Source organism: Perna viridis, chromosome 7, assembly GCF_037379345.1.
Source record: "Perna viridis isolate PV_CMFRI_1.1 ecotype Kerala chromosome 7, ASM3737934v1, whole genome shotgun sequence".
Taxonomy (NCBI): Eukaryota; Metazoa; Mollusca; class Bivalvia; order Mytilida; family Mytilidae; genus Perna; species Perna viridis.
Window position 1 is genome coordinate 43428296 of NC_142451.1, and position 16746 is coordinate 43445041.

The following is a 16746-nucleotide window of genomic DNA, read 5'->3' on the forward strand; positions in this document are numbered from 1 at the left end:
CCTATTATTTATTCCACAGTGTTCTAGATAGGATTTGAAAATAGAGGGGTGCAGGGAAGAGGGCACTTTAACGCGTAGCATTTTTTTTTTTTTTTTTCAACAAAAAAAGTGACATTGATTTTGTATGTTATGTTAAAGAGTAATCAAGGGAACCAAGGTTATAGCGGTAATCAAAAGAATGTGATCCAGGGACAAAGATCAGACATGGAAAACAGACAAGAACAACAAAGAACACAAAGCAACCAAAATCACATATACAAAGTAACAAAAGTAAATGAGCAACTCAGACTCCACTAAAAACTGGGAATCAGTAATTTGTATTCTTATTGCTTACCTGCCAACTTTAGGAAATGAAGGCCGCATCATAATTTGCAAACTGAGTAAATTTGACTGCATGATTAATATATGCATGACACCCTTATTGTATTGAAAGACCTTTGTCAGATGAACAAGTGCTTTTAGAAAACAGATACATCTTGTATAACACATAAGTATAGTGGTGAATAAGCTGAAAATGTATTACTGAAGCCTTAAGTTCCCCTTTTTCAGTTACAATATGATCAGGTCGTTGTGTGGACTATATTTGTTAATGTTCTTGTATTCGTGGATATGAAGAGAAACCAGAGTAACAATACTCTTGTAGTGAGGCAGCATGTTAACTTATGGTGGTGATAAGGGCATACTACGAGGTGAAATGTTGCATGAAATGTAATAGATATTCAATAATGCTTAAACTAAATATCATAATTTTAAGTAAGTAGAAGGAATATTATTTCCTATAACTATTGCAATTACAACTTATGGAAAATGTCCTTTACTGTTGAAGATATAGGAAATTTAAAAAATATTGAAATTATAAGGGAGGTAACTGTTATTTTGAATAAAAAAAATTGCAACATGCAATTGTTTATACCGGTAGTTCTACAAAATTTAGACTTGTTAACTTGAAAATATTTGTAAAATTAATTGTGCAGTAGAAATTAATTATTAACCAATGATAGGCTGTCCATAATATTGTTATAGATCCAATCAGGATTCACTTTCTGCTTGTCAATCATTATCCGATAACCCTGGTCAGCTGATTGATCAACGATAATTACCTGAGGGTTAATTATGCAGGATGTAGTTAATGAAGGTGACACTTCTTAATTGGCTTGGGGTAATTCATTAACAAGAATGGAAATCTTAAAGGGCCATTCAGTTAATTGTAAATGGGCACTAAGTACCCCCAATAGGGGCAGAGGGGCACGAGCGTGATAGGGCGGGGCGCAGCTACCCTCCATTTTGCCCTAGCTAGGACACTGTTCCATAGGTACTGTAAACGTATTAATTTTGTGGTTGCTAATCTTCATGGATTCTGTCGAGATGTACTGGTGGGTATCAGTTCTGGCTGGTATCAGGTACAATGTTTTGTTTACATGTTAGAATGTCCACATGTGGTCGAAATGAACTTGTTCACTCATTCTGATATTTTCTAAAAGACAGATTATGTGATGAAATAACACAATTTCCAATATTTATCTTAAAATAACTACATAAAAAAGTTTGTTCTAAGGTTTATTTTCAATCTGAGCATGTAAAAGACTGACCCTTGCTGGTGGATATTAGTACTGGTGGATATCAATTCTGGCGGATATCAGTACTGGCAGGTATCAGTTCTGACGTGTATCAGTACTGGCAGGTATCAGTTCTGGCGGGTATCAGTACTGACATATATCAGTTCTGGCAGGTATCAGTACTGGCAGGTATCAGTTCTGGCATGTATCAGTTCTGGCAGGTATCAGTTCTGGCAGGTATCCGTTCTGACATGTATCAGTTTTGACGTGTATCAGTTCTGACATGTATCAGTTCTGGCGGGTATCCGTTCTGACATGTATCAGTTCTGGCAGGTATCCGTTCTGACATGTATCATTTCTGGTGGATATCATTTCTGGTGGGTATCAGTTCTGGCAGGTATCACTTCTGGCGGGTATCAGTCTGACGTGTATCAGTACTGGTGGGTATCAGTTCTGGCAGGTATCAGTCTGACGTGTATCAGTACTGGTGGGTATCAGTTCTGGCAGGTATCACTTCTGGCGGGTATCAGTCTGACGTGTATCACTTCTGGCGGGTATCAGTCTGACGTGTATCAGTTCTGGTGGGTATCAGTTCTGGCGGGTATCAGTCTGACGTGTATCAGTTCTGGTGTATGTCAGTACTGGTGGGTATCAGTTCTGGCAGGTATCACTTCTGGCAGGTATCAGTCTGACATGTATCAGTTCTGGTGGGTAACAGTTTGACGTGTATCAGTTCTGGCGGGTATCCATTCTGACATGTATCAGTTCTGGCAGGTATCCGTTCTGACATGTATCAGTTCTGGTGGATATCAGTACTGGTGGGTATCACTTCTGGCAGGTATCAGTCTGACGTGTATCAGTTCTGGTGGGTATCAGCACTGGTGGTCTCAAAGAAATGATTATGATTATATAGTGTTAATAATTAATTTTTTGGGTACTCTTTTTCACACTTATATGTCCACAGTGAAAATATCTAAGAAAACTAAAACATACTTGAAATAATGTATGATAGAAAATCTTAATCTCCATGTCAACTGTTCGGTGAAGTACCTAAGGCAGTTCATGGAAGGAAGACCAACTCCATGAAGATTCCATGAAGATGATTATTTTTCTTGCTGTAACAGAATTGTCTCATAAGGTTAGGCAAAAAATATACAGTCAAACCTCGGTAGCTCGAACTCCAAGGGACCATTGAAATGTGTTCAAGTTATCGGGAGTTCGAGAAATTGAAGTTTGTATATTTCCGGATTTCTTTCATTGCCGGTCTGAGTTCGACTTTATCGTTAGAAATTGCTTACTTCCTCTGAAGTTGTGTTAGTTCGTGGATCTTTTTCTTTCGCTTTCAGAAGACTATGTTGATTTGTGGACATTAAAAATGCTGTGTTTTCTTTTAAAAATGTCCAGAGTGCCGGTTCATAGGTCAATAATTTGTTTTCATGTGATTTTCTTTCATGGTTTCATCATACCAACTTAGGAACATTCTCGAACTTCAATCAGTTTTATGTTAAGATCAAAACTACCTAATTAGTAATGACTTAAATATCACCTGTAATTAACTAAAATGGCACTGATTAATGATAGGGTTTAAGTTTTTCACACCTTTTATTACCCAAGCTGACAAAATGGCTGACGAGTTTGAGTTAGTGAGGGTTATTCTTGGAAGATTTATTACCGAATGGACCGACTAGTCCGTTAGAGTTTTCGAGAAATCGAAGTTCGAGAAATCCAAGGTTATTTATATTGATTATATAGGAGAAAAATTTTGGTACTTTGAATTGTGTTTGAAAAATCCTGGATGTTTGAGCCATCCGAGTTCGAGCGAGTGAAGTTCGACTGTATGTGTTTACAGTACCCCAACCGACCCTATTTTCCGACGCTGATCTTTAAACTGTTTTATTTGAAAAATCGACAGAAAATGAAAATTCAGAAATTTTGCTTCATCCTCATCTGGTTTTGTCTTTTACCAATAAAAACAAACATGGCAACCTCCGAGTCTGGGTTCCAGGCCCAGTCAATTGTCTTGTCTCTAACTTTAACATAATGCACCCATTGAAAGGAAAAGATGAGTTTAATAGCCCAGTTCAGTGACTATTTCAGTGGATATATTTCATGGACACCATGGTCATAATTTGAAAAAACAATGAGTGTTCTATCAAAGCTAAGAATGTAACCCTGATTACTCTGAACCTCACTGTAAGGGAAATTGTAAAAAAAAAAAGGTCAACCTGCCCACTGTATTTTTTTTCAGCAGGGTACATTAAATACACATTTTTTGTTTTGGTCTTAGAATGCACATATACCTCATTCCTTGTACATTTCCATAGGTACATTTCCTATTGAATAATATTTGAGGCAATGAGGATCAATATGTATTTATTTTATCTGTTTTGAGCAGTAATATACAGCTGTTTATATGAAAATATGAGAAGTATGATGAAATCTGTTTCAATGTTTATTGTTTGTTCTTATTTTGTAAACAAATCTTGTTAACATTACGTCACTTAAGATATAAACAATGTGACTATTGTGATGTAAAGGATCTTTCGCCAAATGGATCTGTTTTCTTTTCTTTTTCAGGTTATACAGGAACATTATGTGAAATTATAGACCCAAGAAGTGTTTGTTACCGCAACCCATGTCAAAATGAGGGCTCATGTTTAAACACTAATTCCCTGAATAACTACAAATGCCTTTGTCCCACTGGTTTTACAGGTATTTAAATTAGAGTTATCTCTCTTTGGTTTGTGTTATTACCTTTAACGGGGGAATCAATCTATTGATTTCATAGCAAAAAGTGCCATTAATTGTTTTGGGTTATCTACCTTTGGTCTGAATTTTGTGACCTAAAATGTGCCACATAGGCAGTGACATTGATTTTTTTTCTCAAAAAATTTATTTTAGATTTATCTTCTACTTTTGATTTTTAGCTCTATCTCATGTTGTGACTGATTAATTTAAAAAGGTTATCGGAAGTTTCCCTATGATAACATGCTGTGTATGTTTTGTTCTTGAAGAGATAGTTGTTTTCCTAAACTAATGGAGACGGGTTAATTTATACCTATTTATCTTCTATGTCGATTAACTGGATCATGTTATGTAATTCGTAAAAAAAGGTAGTTGAATTAGAACATGATGATTGATTATTAAAAAAAGAAAAAAAAGTCCTTGAATGATCAGGTGAAATGTATTTGAAAAGATTGAATTCTCTGATAGTAAATCTGTTGAAATTTATTACATAGCTGTTTAAATGGCTTTCTATATTTTTTTTATCTCCTGGCTTGATTAATCAGACTATTTCATACAACAATACCTTAAGAATAGATTGCAATTAAATAAAATTTGCCATTCTGCAGTTAACACAAATAGTTAACCTCAAAGTTGATTATTTTCAACTTAAATGGAGGAAGGTTTCAATAAATCCCCCAAAAAATAAAAACAAGGACAATTGTACAAGTCATTTTGATGACGTTGAACCGAATGCTTTCAAATGATCGAATTGTTATCTTGCTTTTCCTACCAGTACCGTATAGCATCATAGATTCGCTAGTTTGTAAATATCTGCAAAAAAAATACTGAAGCATCAACAGTAGGATGATCATTTTAAGAATGCCAGTAATACTGAATGCTGGAGTCATGTGAACAGGCATTGATTCATAAGGGCATAAGCCCTACTTGAGAACTTGATTTTTTACAAATTCTACCCCCACAAATGATCTTACTTTGCATCTCTTGGACTTTTGTTTCCTTTGTTCTCTCACACCCAACTGAAATCCTGGATCCCCCTTTGTGAAAGTACATGTGCTCATGGGTATCACTCGACTTTTCATGGTCTTCCCCAACTGAAGGATCCACCCTTGGTGTAAGTACATGTGTTCCTGGGTATAGCTCAGTTTTTCATGGTTCTCCTCCCACTGAAGGATCCCCCCCTTGGTGTAACTACATGTGTTCCTTGGTATCACTCAACTTTTCATGGTTCTTCCCCGCTGAAGGATCCCCCCTTGGTGTAACTCAAATTTTCATGGTTTTCCCCCACTGAAACCTAGATCCACCTTTGGTGTAAGTACTTGTGTACCAGGGTATCACTCAACTTTTCATGGTTTGTCAAAACTTAATAGATTCATGGATTTTTTAATTTGTGGACTTCATTAGAGTTTTAAATGGTTATCATTTTGTATGAATTTTGAATTCTTTGTTTGATTGAACCACGAAAACCATGTAAATTGGTACCCAATGAATAAAATTTCTTTACTAATATATCATAGTAGACAGGTTTCATTTCTCTCTTACAAAGTCTTAGTCAAATCTCATGCAGGGAATTGTCAGTCTGTCTCATATTTTTTCATTATGGTGAAGCTGTTTCATTTTGCCCTTGAAATGGACCATTTTCAGTATTAATCCATGAGGCCATATTTCTACCAGTAATTACTTGATAATTGTGAACACATGTAAGTAATGTTTTATGGAATGACTTCATGACACTTTTTTTTTTGTTTATTCACAAGGGAAATTTTTCTTGTAGGTCGTAACTGTGAATATATAGACTATTGTGAGAACAATCCATGTCGTAACCAGGGTTCCTGTATCTCCCTTGAAGATGGCTATAGATGTAACTGTGTATCAGGCTATACTGGACCAATGTGTATGACTGATGTTGACGAGTGCCAGAATAATCCCTGCTTAAATGGGGGTTGTTGTGACAACAGAATGGGATCATATATGTAAGTATATGTCAGGTGTCATATGGTATTTTGATCCTCGTGAAAAAATAAATGACAGATAAAAAAACTTTGAGGTGGAAATGGCTTTTATGTCTAGAAAAGCTTACTGAGTTTCCTGAAATCTTTGATTTCATACAATAACAGTTACAAGGTCTGCATTAGGCAAACAAATAAGCCATGTTTCCAGCTACCAGCAAGAAAAATATAGGGTAGGTAGGTAGGTTATGTTATTTTTTCTAAAATATTTGACACTGAACCAATGGGGAAACAATATAGACTCAAGCAGTGCTTGAGCCAAAATGGCAAAAATTTTGTTTTGCCTAATAAAAATGAGAAAAATAATATAAAAAAAAAAAAAAAAAAAGCATAGTTCTTCTGTTTTGTTGATTATAAAGTTGAGTTTGAAAATTTAGCACGTCAATCAAAGAATCAGGGGGAGGGGAAACCATATTTTTACTAAATTGCTAGATTTTCAAAGACTTTAAATTAATGAAAATTTATCAACTTGACATATTATCCTTATCATTAATTTCATTAGGAAGTATATATCTATTTTTTTTTAAGGTGAAATACTTTGTTTTTCATACCACTTCACTGCTATAAAAAATATGGTAAAATAGTATGAATTCATGACCTTATGTTCAATGGTGTTATTGAACTAATCACCATGCACATTCAAATAATTTATGTCCTATTAGAGATGTAATTGTTATATAATAAATTATTAATGGGACTTTGGTGTTTTTCTGGACAAAGTATATTGTAACGTAATTAAATAAGACATCTTTTTCAGCCTTGGGGGTACATGTTCTGCTTCTTGGTCAAAAATATTCACATGATGAATAGGTTTCTAATTCTGGCAGCCATGGTTTAAGTTCAAGATATTTTTGCAGTACCTGTATAGGTGTCAAAATAACTTTATTTACAGTAATGTCGCATTCATTTGAGTACATCACATGTAAATATATATTTAAGTCAAAATTTGCTACAATTTTGGTTTTTTTTTGTTTTTTTTGTTTTTTGTTTGTTTTTTTGTAGGGGGGGGATTTGAGAATTTGAAAAGAATAGTTTCTAAACATTATCTGTATTTTAGAGATGTGTAACATTGCTTTAAGTCAATCTTACCAGTGAATTAACTGTATTTTTCTTTAAATCACTTTTTTCTAAATAAATTGCCTGACTTTTTCAATTCAAAATGTAATTTACTTCTAAGGCAAAAGGATAAATGAAATAAACAACATTTTAAGCAATTTATGAAATGTATATAAGTTGAAAAACCTAATTGTTAATTGAGAAAATTTTTTTCTTCCAAGCACTGCCACATTATAAATATTTGAACTTGTTTGTCATCCAATGATTACCTCCCCTTTAGACCCTCATTTAACTAATGGATGATTAATGTAGATTGACCACAGTTGGGTAACTTTAATACCTGATCCAGGTAAAACAATCAGTTAAGTCTTGACTTTCTGTCTTGTAATGTTCTTTTTACCATGTAGATTGTAATCAGCTGACAATAAGGAACTGTTCAGTGAGTGGGGGTGTTAAGGCACAGGGAAACAATGGGTGAAAGTGGAGATCGAAAGATATTGATGAAATCTTGGTGAAATCTTCAACTTTCAGAAATTGATCCTAGATCAAATGCTTGGATGATGATAAAGTGTTCTGATTTGTGGGAAACTTTCTTTTCTCCTTATTTGTTCTATATGTCACCTTGAAAATGATGAAATGCTTCATTGCTGATCTTAGTGTAATCTTTGCTGCTGGATTTATGACATAATGTTCCAGGGAAACTACGGAAATTAATTGACTAAATGCTTCAATGCAGAAATAAAGTTATCAAAGATTGATATTATATTGATATTATAGTTATTTTTTTTATGCAACCTCTCCCTTTACTTAAAAGTATGTATTAGTTATTATGATGTTGGAAAAGTTAGGTTCATGTGACTAAGGTCTCATTGCTTGGTTGCAGTGTTAGGGCAACTAAATTTGATAGCTTGAATTTCATCCATGGGTCCACAAAAAGAGCAGGGAAGATGGGAAGATTTTATTTTTTATTTTCTTTTTCATCCTGTAACTTGTCTAGAATTACAATTGTCATTTTAATCTATCAAATACTGGAAACATATATAGAGAGACCTCCTCGGTAAATATTGACATTAAACATTATATGTTTTTTTTATGATCACATACCATCTTCTTTTCTCCATATTTAGTATTGCAACAACACAGAGTAAAGCAAACACCATTTTTGTTACAAGGAAGTGTAATAAACACTCTAAAAGCGGTTCCACGCCAGGCCTTAGACACATAGAAAAAATTGGGGCTAGAGTATTTTCGAGGGGATGAAAATCTATCTATTTTAATTGGCCTCATCACCTCATTTTGGTTTGCAGTACAACCATATGAATACTTGTGTCCTCGTTTATTGCTTCGTCATTTTTCTTTTAAACAATCTACCTATATAAAACCTGCTTCATCTGGTTCAATAGAGTCAAACATGGTAGGATTCTATGAGCAGTTCAATTAGTGCCAAAGAAAGAAATGTAAGAATTCGCACGATTTTTTAATTCTGTGATTAGACTAAGATAATGTATGTATGAATTATCCATGAATGAACTCATTTTTTTGTGAGTTCCATGAGTTTTAGTTTTTGTGATTTTGTCATACCAAGTATAAAAATTCCCAATGAAATGTAGCATTTTTATTATCATTTGTGAACAATGAACTAACATAGAATCTGAACATAAAGAAACATGAATTAAAGTACCATCTTAGTATTCATTTGATACAGTGTAGGTACAATTTTTGGGGGTTTTTTTTTGTGCAAAATTACAAATGTTATGGACAAGGTAGTACCAGTGGTAGTATATATTCCATCTGAATAGTGAATAGACTATTCTTTATAGTACAATTGTCCACCTTTCAATGGTGAATTTCTAGCATAGTTGTATTTTCTCACACACCCAGGACAATATACAGTGATGATACTGCCCTAGAAATGGGACAATTATCTACTTTGTTGTTAGGTCATTGGACATCTGACTCTTCAAGTTTCATTTGAAGTTTGAAGTGGAATTACCGGTTATCTTCTGTACCAACATATGAAATCTTTAAAAGTTCAGAGTTCATTTTAAGTGAAAAAATAATGGATTAATTTACATTTGTATGAAATTATTTCAATTATACTTTATTTAGTATCACTTGACTGTTTTTTTTCTAAATTAGGTTAATATAGGGCTGGTCCTTAGACTTAAAATAGATTCTGTTTCCTGTGCTCATATTGTACAGAACAACATTTTCGCAAAAAAAATATTTTGAGTACATGTTATTTTTTTTCCATTATATATAGGTTTTCTGTAAGTTAAAGCTTAATAATGAATGTGTAAACACAATTCATCAATTACAAATTCAGGAAGAGCAAATATGGTGCCTCAGGAAACAATTGAGAGGATCTTCCTTCCAACTTGAAAGAACAACTGGTGAAAAAGTTCCTTGTTGGCCTTCACAAGGACACAATACTATACCAAGTTCTTCTGGTGCATTTAAAATTAGATTTTTTTTTTTATATTTTTTTTAAATACTACTATTAATAGGTTTTGTTATTATTGTTGTTTGTTTTTTTTTTTCTGATCTGATTTTTGTGACTAACGTAATACAAATTATGAAATGGTATAGTATTTGTTGACAATAAATTTATACAAGCTGAAAAAAAACAAATAGATATAGCTATGAAGTACAAGTACATGTATTTAGGGTGATTCCTAGGAAATTGTAATGTGTAGACAGAAAGTTTATTAACAGGTACAGTACAGAAAGAGGCATACCATGACTAATCACTGTGATAGTGGTAACCACTTACAGAGTGGACATTTAATTACTTTTTTACTATTAGAGATAACTTTATACTTTTTTTCAACATTGAGAGTGGTAGGGCATATTGATTTGAATACAGAAAAGTTTAAATGTATCTTTAGAAATACAAAAGTTATTCATATTCAAAATTTTCAGCAATTACCACAACCATGGTGATTATTCATGGTATGTCTCTTTCTGTACTGTAACTGAATGCAGCCATTTGTAGGAATAAAAGGTCCTTTGCACTTTCAAATGTTCTGCCATGATATTTGAATGGTCAGGCATACCTCAATGCCAGTCTTTGAAATTGACACCAGCCTGATAGCCATGGCTGGTAAAAATGCTTGTGGGCTTGCAGAATTTGGCTAACATGTCAATGATTTCTATATGAGATCATTAAAATTTTTGAGCTCAGGGTTGTTGTCAGAAATTTATATGGCAAAGACTTCTGATTGAATGCCCCTGTAAATTACATGGGTGCCTAGTATTATATAAAGATCTAAAGTTGTGTGTATGTCCCAAGAATATAGGTTTGGATTTAACATGTAGTTATTTTTTAGTCTATTGTCTCTGCGTCTTTTTGGCCAAACTTTTTAATATTTCCATGTTCAGGTAGACATTATGGTAAGTCGCTGTCACATGTTTTTACAATATTTTAAGAAAATGCTTTGAGGGATTTTGATGACTTTTTGGGAACAATGGATTTTTTGTGAAGGCAGTTATGTTTTTTGTTTTTGTTTTGTGTTTAACTGTTTTCCTTTCTTCTGTTCTAATGTAAGGAGACTTTGAATACTGTGAAGTGGGAGTAGAAGTGGGGTTGAGGTTTGTCATATATATGTATGTATGACATATGTATGGGTATGTCAGCTGTTTATTTAAAATAGAAAAATGTTAAGCTTTCCATCAGCGTCATAAAAATGTACTTTTGTATGCAGATTATCAAATACCTATACACCTGAAATTTTGTATATTTCCAGATGCCATTGTGACTTAAAGTACACTGGACAGAACTGTGAACAGCTTTATGTTCCATGCTCTCCTTCCCCTTGTTTAAATGGAGGTACTTGTGTAACGTCAGGGACAACAACTTATCAGTGTCTCTGTAAAACAGGTAAGATTATCTCCCTTTTTTTTAGTATCTGTTTTTCTACATTCCCCCCAAATTTTGCAATTTTATATCAGATAACTTATTATTTGTAGTTTGCTTCATAATAGGGTTTGTTGTAAATTTTTACCTCACTCAAAATATTATATGTAAGAAATGTCTTCTTCTGGAAAAGTTCATTTGAATTTGTGTCTATAATGTTTTCTGAATTAGTATAGAATAAAATTTTGTTATTTATCATTTTTACGTTGTGGAAATACAAATTATAACAATACTGGTAATATGAATCCTTTTAAACTGAGCTTTTGTGAAGTTGTGACCTGATGGCAATGTCGTTTGAACAACTGATAAGGTAATAACAGTGCTTTAAATTGTTTGTAAAAATGACTTATTTTTAACACAAAATATTTGAATAATGTGTTTCTTTCCCAAACATGAAATTAAGTCAAATTGCATCAGATTTATTCCCTGATAGGATAATATTGTTTTAACCATAACATTTAAGTTTCTTGTGCCAATGTTGAGAAAAATGTGCACCTTTATCAATAGGAAGGTATAACAAAGCCTTCTATTTATACATCTACCTGTTATTGAACCCCCCTTTATTTGTACAAATCATTTACAATTAATATGGCATAATAGGGGCCATTTGTGTTTTATTGTTCCTTGACTTACAAAGGGGCATTCAAAAGATAGAATTATTTCACCTTAAATTTGTTATTCTTAACTGCACAAGGGGGCTTTCAATGAATGTCAAATGGCGATGAAATGATTTGGTATTATTTGCTTCAGACAATAGAGAGAATTCCTATCACTGATCTTTATTCATTGGTGGTTCTTTTTATTACGTATTTGATCGAAATTACTAAACATATATGATTTATAATACTGTAGTTTTCATTCTTTTCAAAGTCAGATTTTTGACACTCTGTATATAAATAATTATTGAAATGGGTCTTTCTTTTATGTGTTCTGTAATGTTCTCCCTTTAATAATCAAAATGTAAATAATTTGTGGATTTTATTCACCAACACAAACAAGCTAAGGAGGACAGCTTTGCACTGGAAAATCGTGAGAAACTCAATAAATATGTTAAGGAGTTTACACCCTGTAGAAATTTGTCAAACAAGAGCCGCAATTTAGAGTGTCATCACCAGTTGCGTCGTCAGTATGAAGTAGTGTGATGTACTACTTACCGGTAACAATTGTTTGTAACACATCGTTACATGTTCTTGTTCATTATCTCTACTTTCTCCGCTTTATTTGCTAGGGAAGCTTTATTCGTGTACTTAAATCTACTTGAAACAATACAAATTTTTGTTATGAAGTATTTTGTGTGACCACACAGCAAATCATATGATATTCCTTCTTCAGAAGCTGCTTAACTCTTCATTTTGTAACATTTTATTTCCTGGTGGCACCATCTTTATATTGTTCTTTGGTGTCTGTCTGTCCTCCTACATGTCATACTATATTTCAGATATGTTTTGATGTTAAAATTTATATTGTTTTTTTTTATTCATTATTTAGGAACTTGTCAATAGAAAATCAACATACATGTATTTATAAAACCAAAACAAAAAAAAACAAGTTGATGCCCCATAAACCAGTTACTCATTAAATGTGACATTTATAGGTTACAATGTTTATTTCTCTTTTTGTCATCTATAGATTATTATTATAAAGATTTCTTAAGAAAATTTTGGTTTTCAGTGTAAATGTGGTCATACACCTGATCTATACAAATACCTCAACAATTGTTACCCTTTTTTTTTGTCAAATTGTCAAGGCATGTACTTTTATTTAATTACTTTTGCTGTGATGAAAATTCATTTCCCATTTGCTATTAAAGCAGAAAAATTGTCATTACAAGAAAAACCTTCCTTTTATTACACATTAGAGCAAGGTGATCAAACGAAGATGCGGTTTCATTTCCCTGTCCCGTCACGCTCCTGAACTGTATTCAACCTGAATTTCTCTCTGTCACACAAAAGACTGTTCTTGAAATGAACTTGAATTGAATCATGTGTTGTCATAGAAATCATATTAATGTGAAGAGCTGATCCATTAATACATAATGGTTCATTTAACATGGTGTTGGTCTTGCTAAGTTTTCTGAGAAATTCTTAAGCTTATGGTTCCATATACATGTTTGGGGTTTTCCTTTACAGGTGTAGCATAATAATTGACCAGGTGTGAAGCCTTTTGATGTTTTTCATTGGTCTTATGTAGATTTCATAAATTGATATTCTCTTTTAGACAGTAGAAATGCAAAATAGCATTTAAAGAACATTTTAGGAAGTGTTAGTATTTATTGCAAGTTTATTTACTCAGTCTTTCCAAAGTATAAGGATACCTTAAATGACTCCCCCCCCCCACCACCACCACCATAAAAAAAAAATCTTTAATGTCATTCCAGATTCATTAAGCAGATAGTTTTTTTTTAAATATAGGAAACAAGGAAGTAGATTTACTGAAGGTATTCATGTACAAAAATAAACTTGAGGATCACAAAAAGAACAAAAAATTAATAATGTCCAAAATATAGAACTATAAAAATACTCACAGAAAAGTGGATGTGACGGTGAAAAGTACTGAAAAATGTAGGTCAAAGTGTTTCAGTAAGATGAGTAGTTCATGCTCTTTGCAACTCACATGCCTTGCTGATTTTTTAAGGTCAAGCCTGTAGGATAACTTAATGCAACCTTATTTTTAGCTCGCCTGACCAAAGGCCATGTGAGCTATTGCCATTACTTGGCATCTGTTGTCGTCGTCGTTAACAATTATACAAAACTCTTCTCCTCTGAAACTCCTTGACCAGTTGAAACCAGACTTGGTATAAATGTTCCTTGGGGTATCCTGCATAGAACTGATGTGGGGTTTTTTGATTTGTCAAAAAACATGGCTGCCGTTACTATAAATAGAACATAGGGGGTCAGACAGTAGTTTTTCACATATATCTCCTTAACCATTAGGTTTAGCTAAATTCTGACATAGGTTAAAATGTTTAGCATGATGAGGTCTATCTCTGGTTAAAGTCCGTTTTTTTATCCATTAAGCCATGTAGGAGTTATTGTCCTTTTTCAATGATTTTTGCCATTTTTAATGTTATTTCTTTCAAAAATCTTCTCCTCTGACACTACTTAACCAATTGAAACTAAACTTGATGTGAATGTTTTTTGGGGTATCCTGCATAGAACTGGTGTGGGGATTTTTGATTCGTTGAAAAACATGGCCGCCATTACTAAAAATAGAACATAGGGGTCAGACAGTAGTTTTTCACATATATCTCCTAAAACATTAGGTTTAACTAAATTCTGACAGGGTAAAAGTGTTCAGCACGATGAGATCTATCTCTGGTCAAATTTTGATTTTAATCTGTTAAGCCATGTTAGAGTTACTGCCCTTTTTCAACAATTTTTACTAAAAATAGAACGGGTCAGACAATAGTTTTTCACATATTTTATCTCTAAAACCTTTAGGTTTAGCCAAATTCTTTCGGTTGCTGAAATTATCCTTATTGTAAGGCCTAAAAAAGTCTCCAGGGATCAAAGTTGTCAGATGACTCCATGTAAGAGTTAATGCCCTTGAATGGTGAAAAATTACCAGGTGAGCGATTCAGGCTCCTGAGAGCCTCTTGTTTATAAATGTGTTATTGACAATTTTATGAATTTGTCCCATTCCATGCCATGATTTGAGCCTAGCTAAAATTAAAACCGTCTATATTTTCCCACATGCTTTTGTCAGAGCTTGATGTATTCAGACAAATTATTGCTTTCTTATTAGATCTGAATGAAATAAGAAACCTTAGATAATAGTTGATTTGTCAAAACAGCAAATTAACGACAAAAGCTTTATGAAGTCTAAAGTAAATGGCAGTAAAATTGTGGTTTTTAGAACTTCTTCCCTCCCAAGTGTTTCCTGCTTTTCTATTTTAATTTGGCTACTGTAATATAAAATTATAAAACCCCAAAAAAAAATCAAATGTGACTTTGTCTAGTTTTTTTGTTTTTATTTGATTGGTTGACCTGTTTCAGCAAGAAACTTAAATCATTTTGATGAAATAAATCTGTTAAAAGAAGGGTATGAAAAAGACAAAATTTCCCATATGTATGAAAAAAAAATTCAATGCTTTGTCAATTTTGCCCCACATTGAACGAGAATTTGAATATCTTCCATTTCATTGACACTTTTATTAAGTAGTTACATAGAAGCAGTAACAATTAAAATAATACAGATCTTTTTATATGCATTATTGCTAAAATTGGGCAACTTTTCTCTTACGAGGTCTCACTAACCACTTCTAACGTTTCCACTACTTTACATGTGAAAAAAGTAGTTTTCAAAGTTTCATGGTGAATTCCCAGGACAAATGACATCTTAAAGTTGCATACCGTTATGAAGCTTGGAAAATAAGGCTTCCAAAATCATTATGCTAATGGTACGATGATAGTAGAAATTCTTCACAAAATTTACTTGAATAAATAATACTGAAAATCCACATTTTTACCTTTTCTGCTAACTGACAGCATGGAGGCAAATTACTCACACATGTAAACAATATTCATACACTTTTGTAGTATATTACACATATGATTTTAAAGTACACATTGTCAGCTTTATTTCGACTACTTTTAATCATAATACACACTAATACTACACTTACAATGCATAGGCCTAGGTTCAGTGTGTTTTAGGTACTACATAGGGGGTGGCCATTTGACCCAGAAGTGGTTAGTGAGACCTGTACTTGAATGAGATTTACTGGCCTTGAAAATGGCCCAGTGATAATATGGACACAGGGATTAATCCACAATGCTTTTCTTGCTCAGTTTTTTTTTTGGCAAACACTTTTGATTTTATATTGACATTTTTTTAGAATTTTAATAAAATCGCCTTGGAAATGATTAAAGTAAACACTTATGATTAAATCCATATATATTAAATGTAGTTATTTGTTTTTTTTTGTATTAATGGGATGGCTGTTTGTTGACCTTCTGTTTCTGACATATTGAATTTCAAGCAAAGAGTTTTGAAATTGAAATAAATACTTCAAGTTTAGCCTCAGGAAATGATTTCTTTCATTTTTTGGGAAACAGTGTATGCATGCTCCTGACTGTAACTGTAACATAGCAATAAAGCCTGAAACTTATGTCTACTTTTCCATCTAGCATTTTGTTTGCTCATGGATTATTTGCTCCCTATCCTATTTTTTTTTTCTTTTTTTTTTAAGAGTGGGTGTCAAATTTTCCTATGTACATTATTTTGAAAAAATCACTCATGCAAATTAATATATGCCAAACTTCACCATTTGTCTGTAATTTTTACAAATTTCAGGTAGAATATAAGTCCATTATTTACAAGTTTCTAATCGTTAGTTAATTCATACTCTGATTATTCAGAAGCTTCACAGAGACTATTGTAAAAAACGTAATGGAAATTTGAATCATTCAGTGCATTTAGGTTTCACGAATGTTATTGATCTTGGTTATGATCTTAAACCTTA

The 16746-nt window shown here is 32.9% G+C and overlaps 1 protein-coding gene across 2 annotated transcripts in view; it reads left to right on the forward strand.

Annotated features, from left to right (window-relative positions):
* LOC148612823 (uncharacterized) overlaps positions 1–16746 on the forward strand; it is a 75014-nt gene that overhangs the window by 13214 nt on the left and 45054 nt on the right. For both annotated transcript variants that reach the window (XM_088594558.1, XM_088594556.1), the window contains exons 4-6: positions 4134–4268; positions 6076–6274; positions 11113–11246. In XM_088594558.1, coding sequence (XP_088450684.1) covers positions 4134–4268; positions 6076–6274; positions 11113–11246 — 468 coding nt within the window. The remainder of the gene's footprint in view (positions 1–4133; positions 4269–6075; positions 6275–11112; positions 11247–16746) is intronic.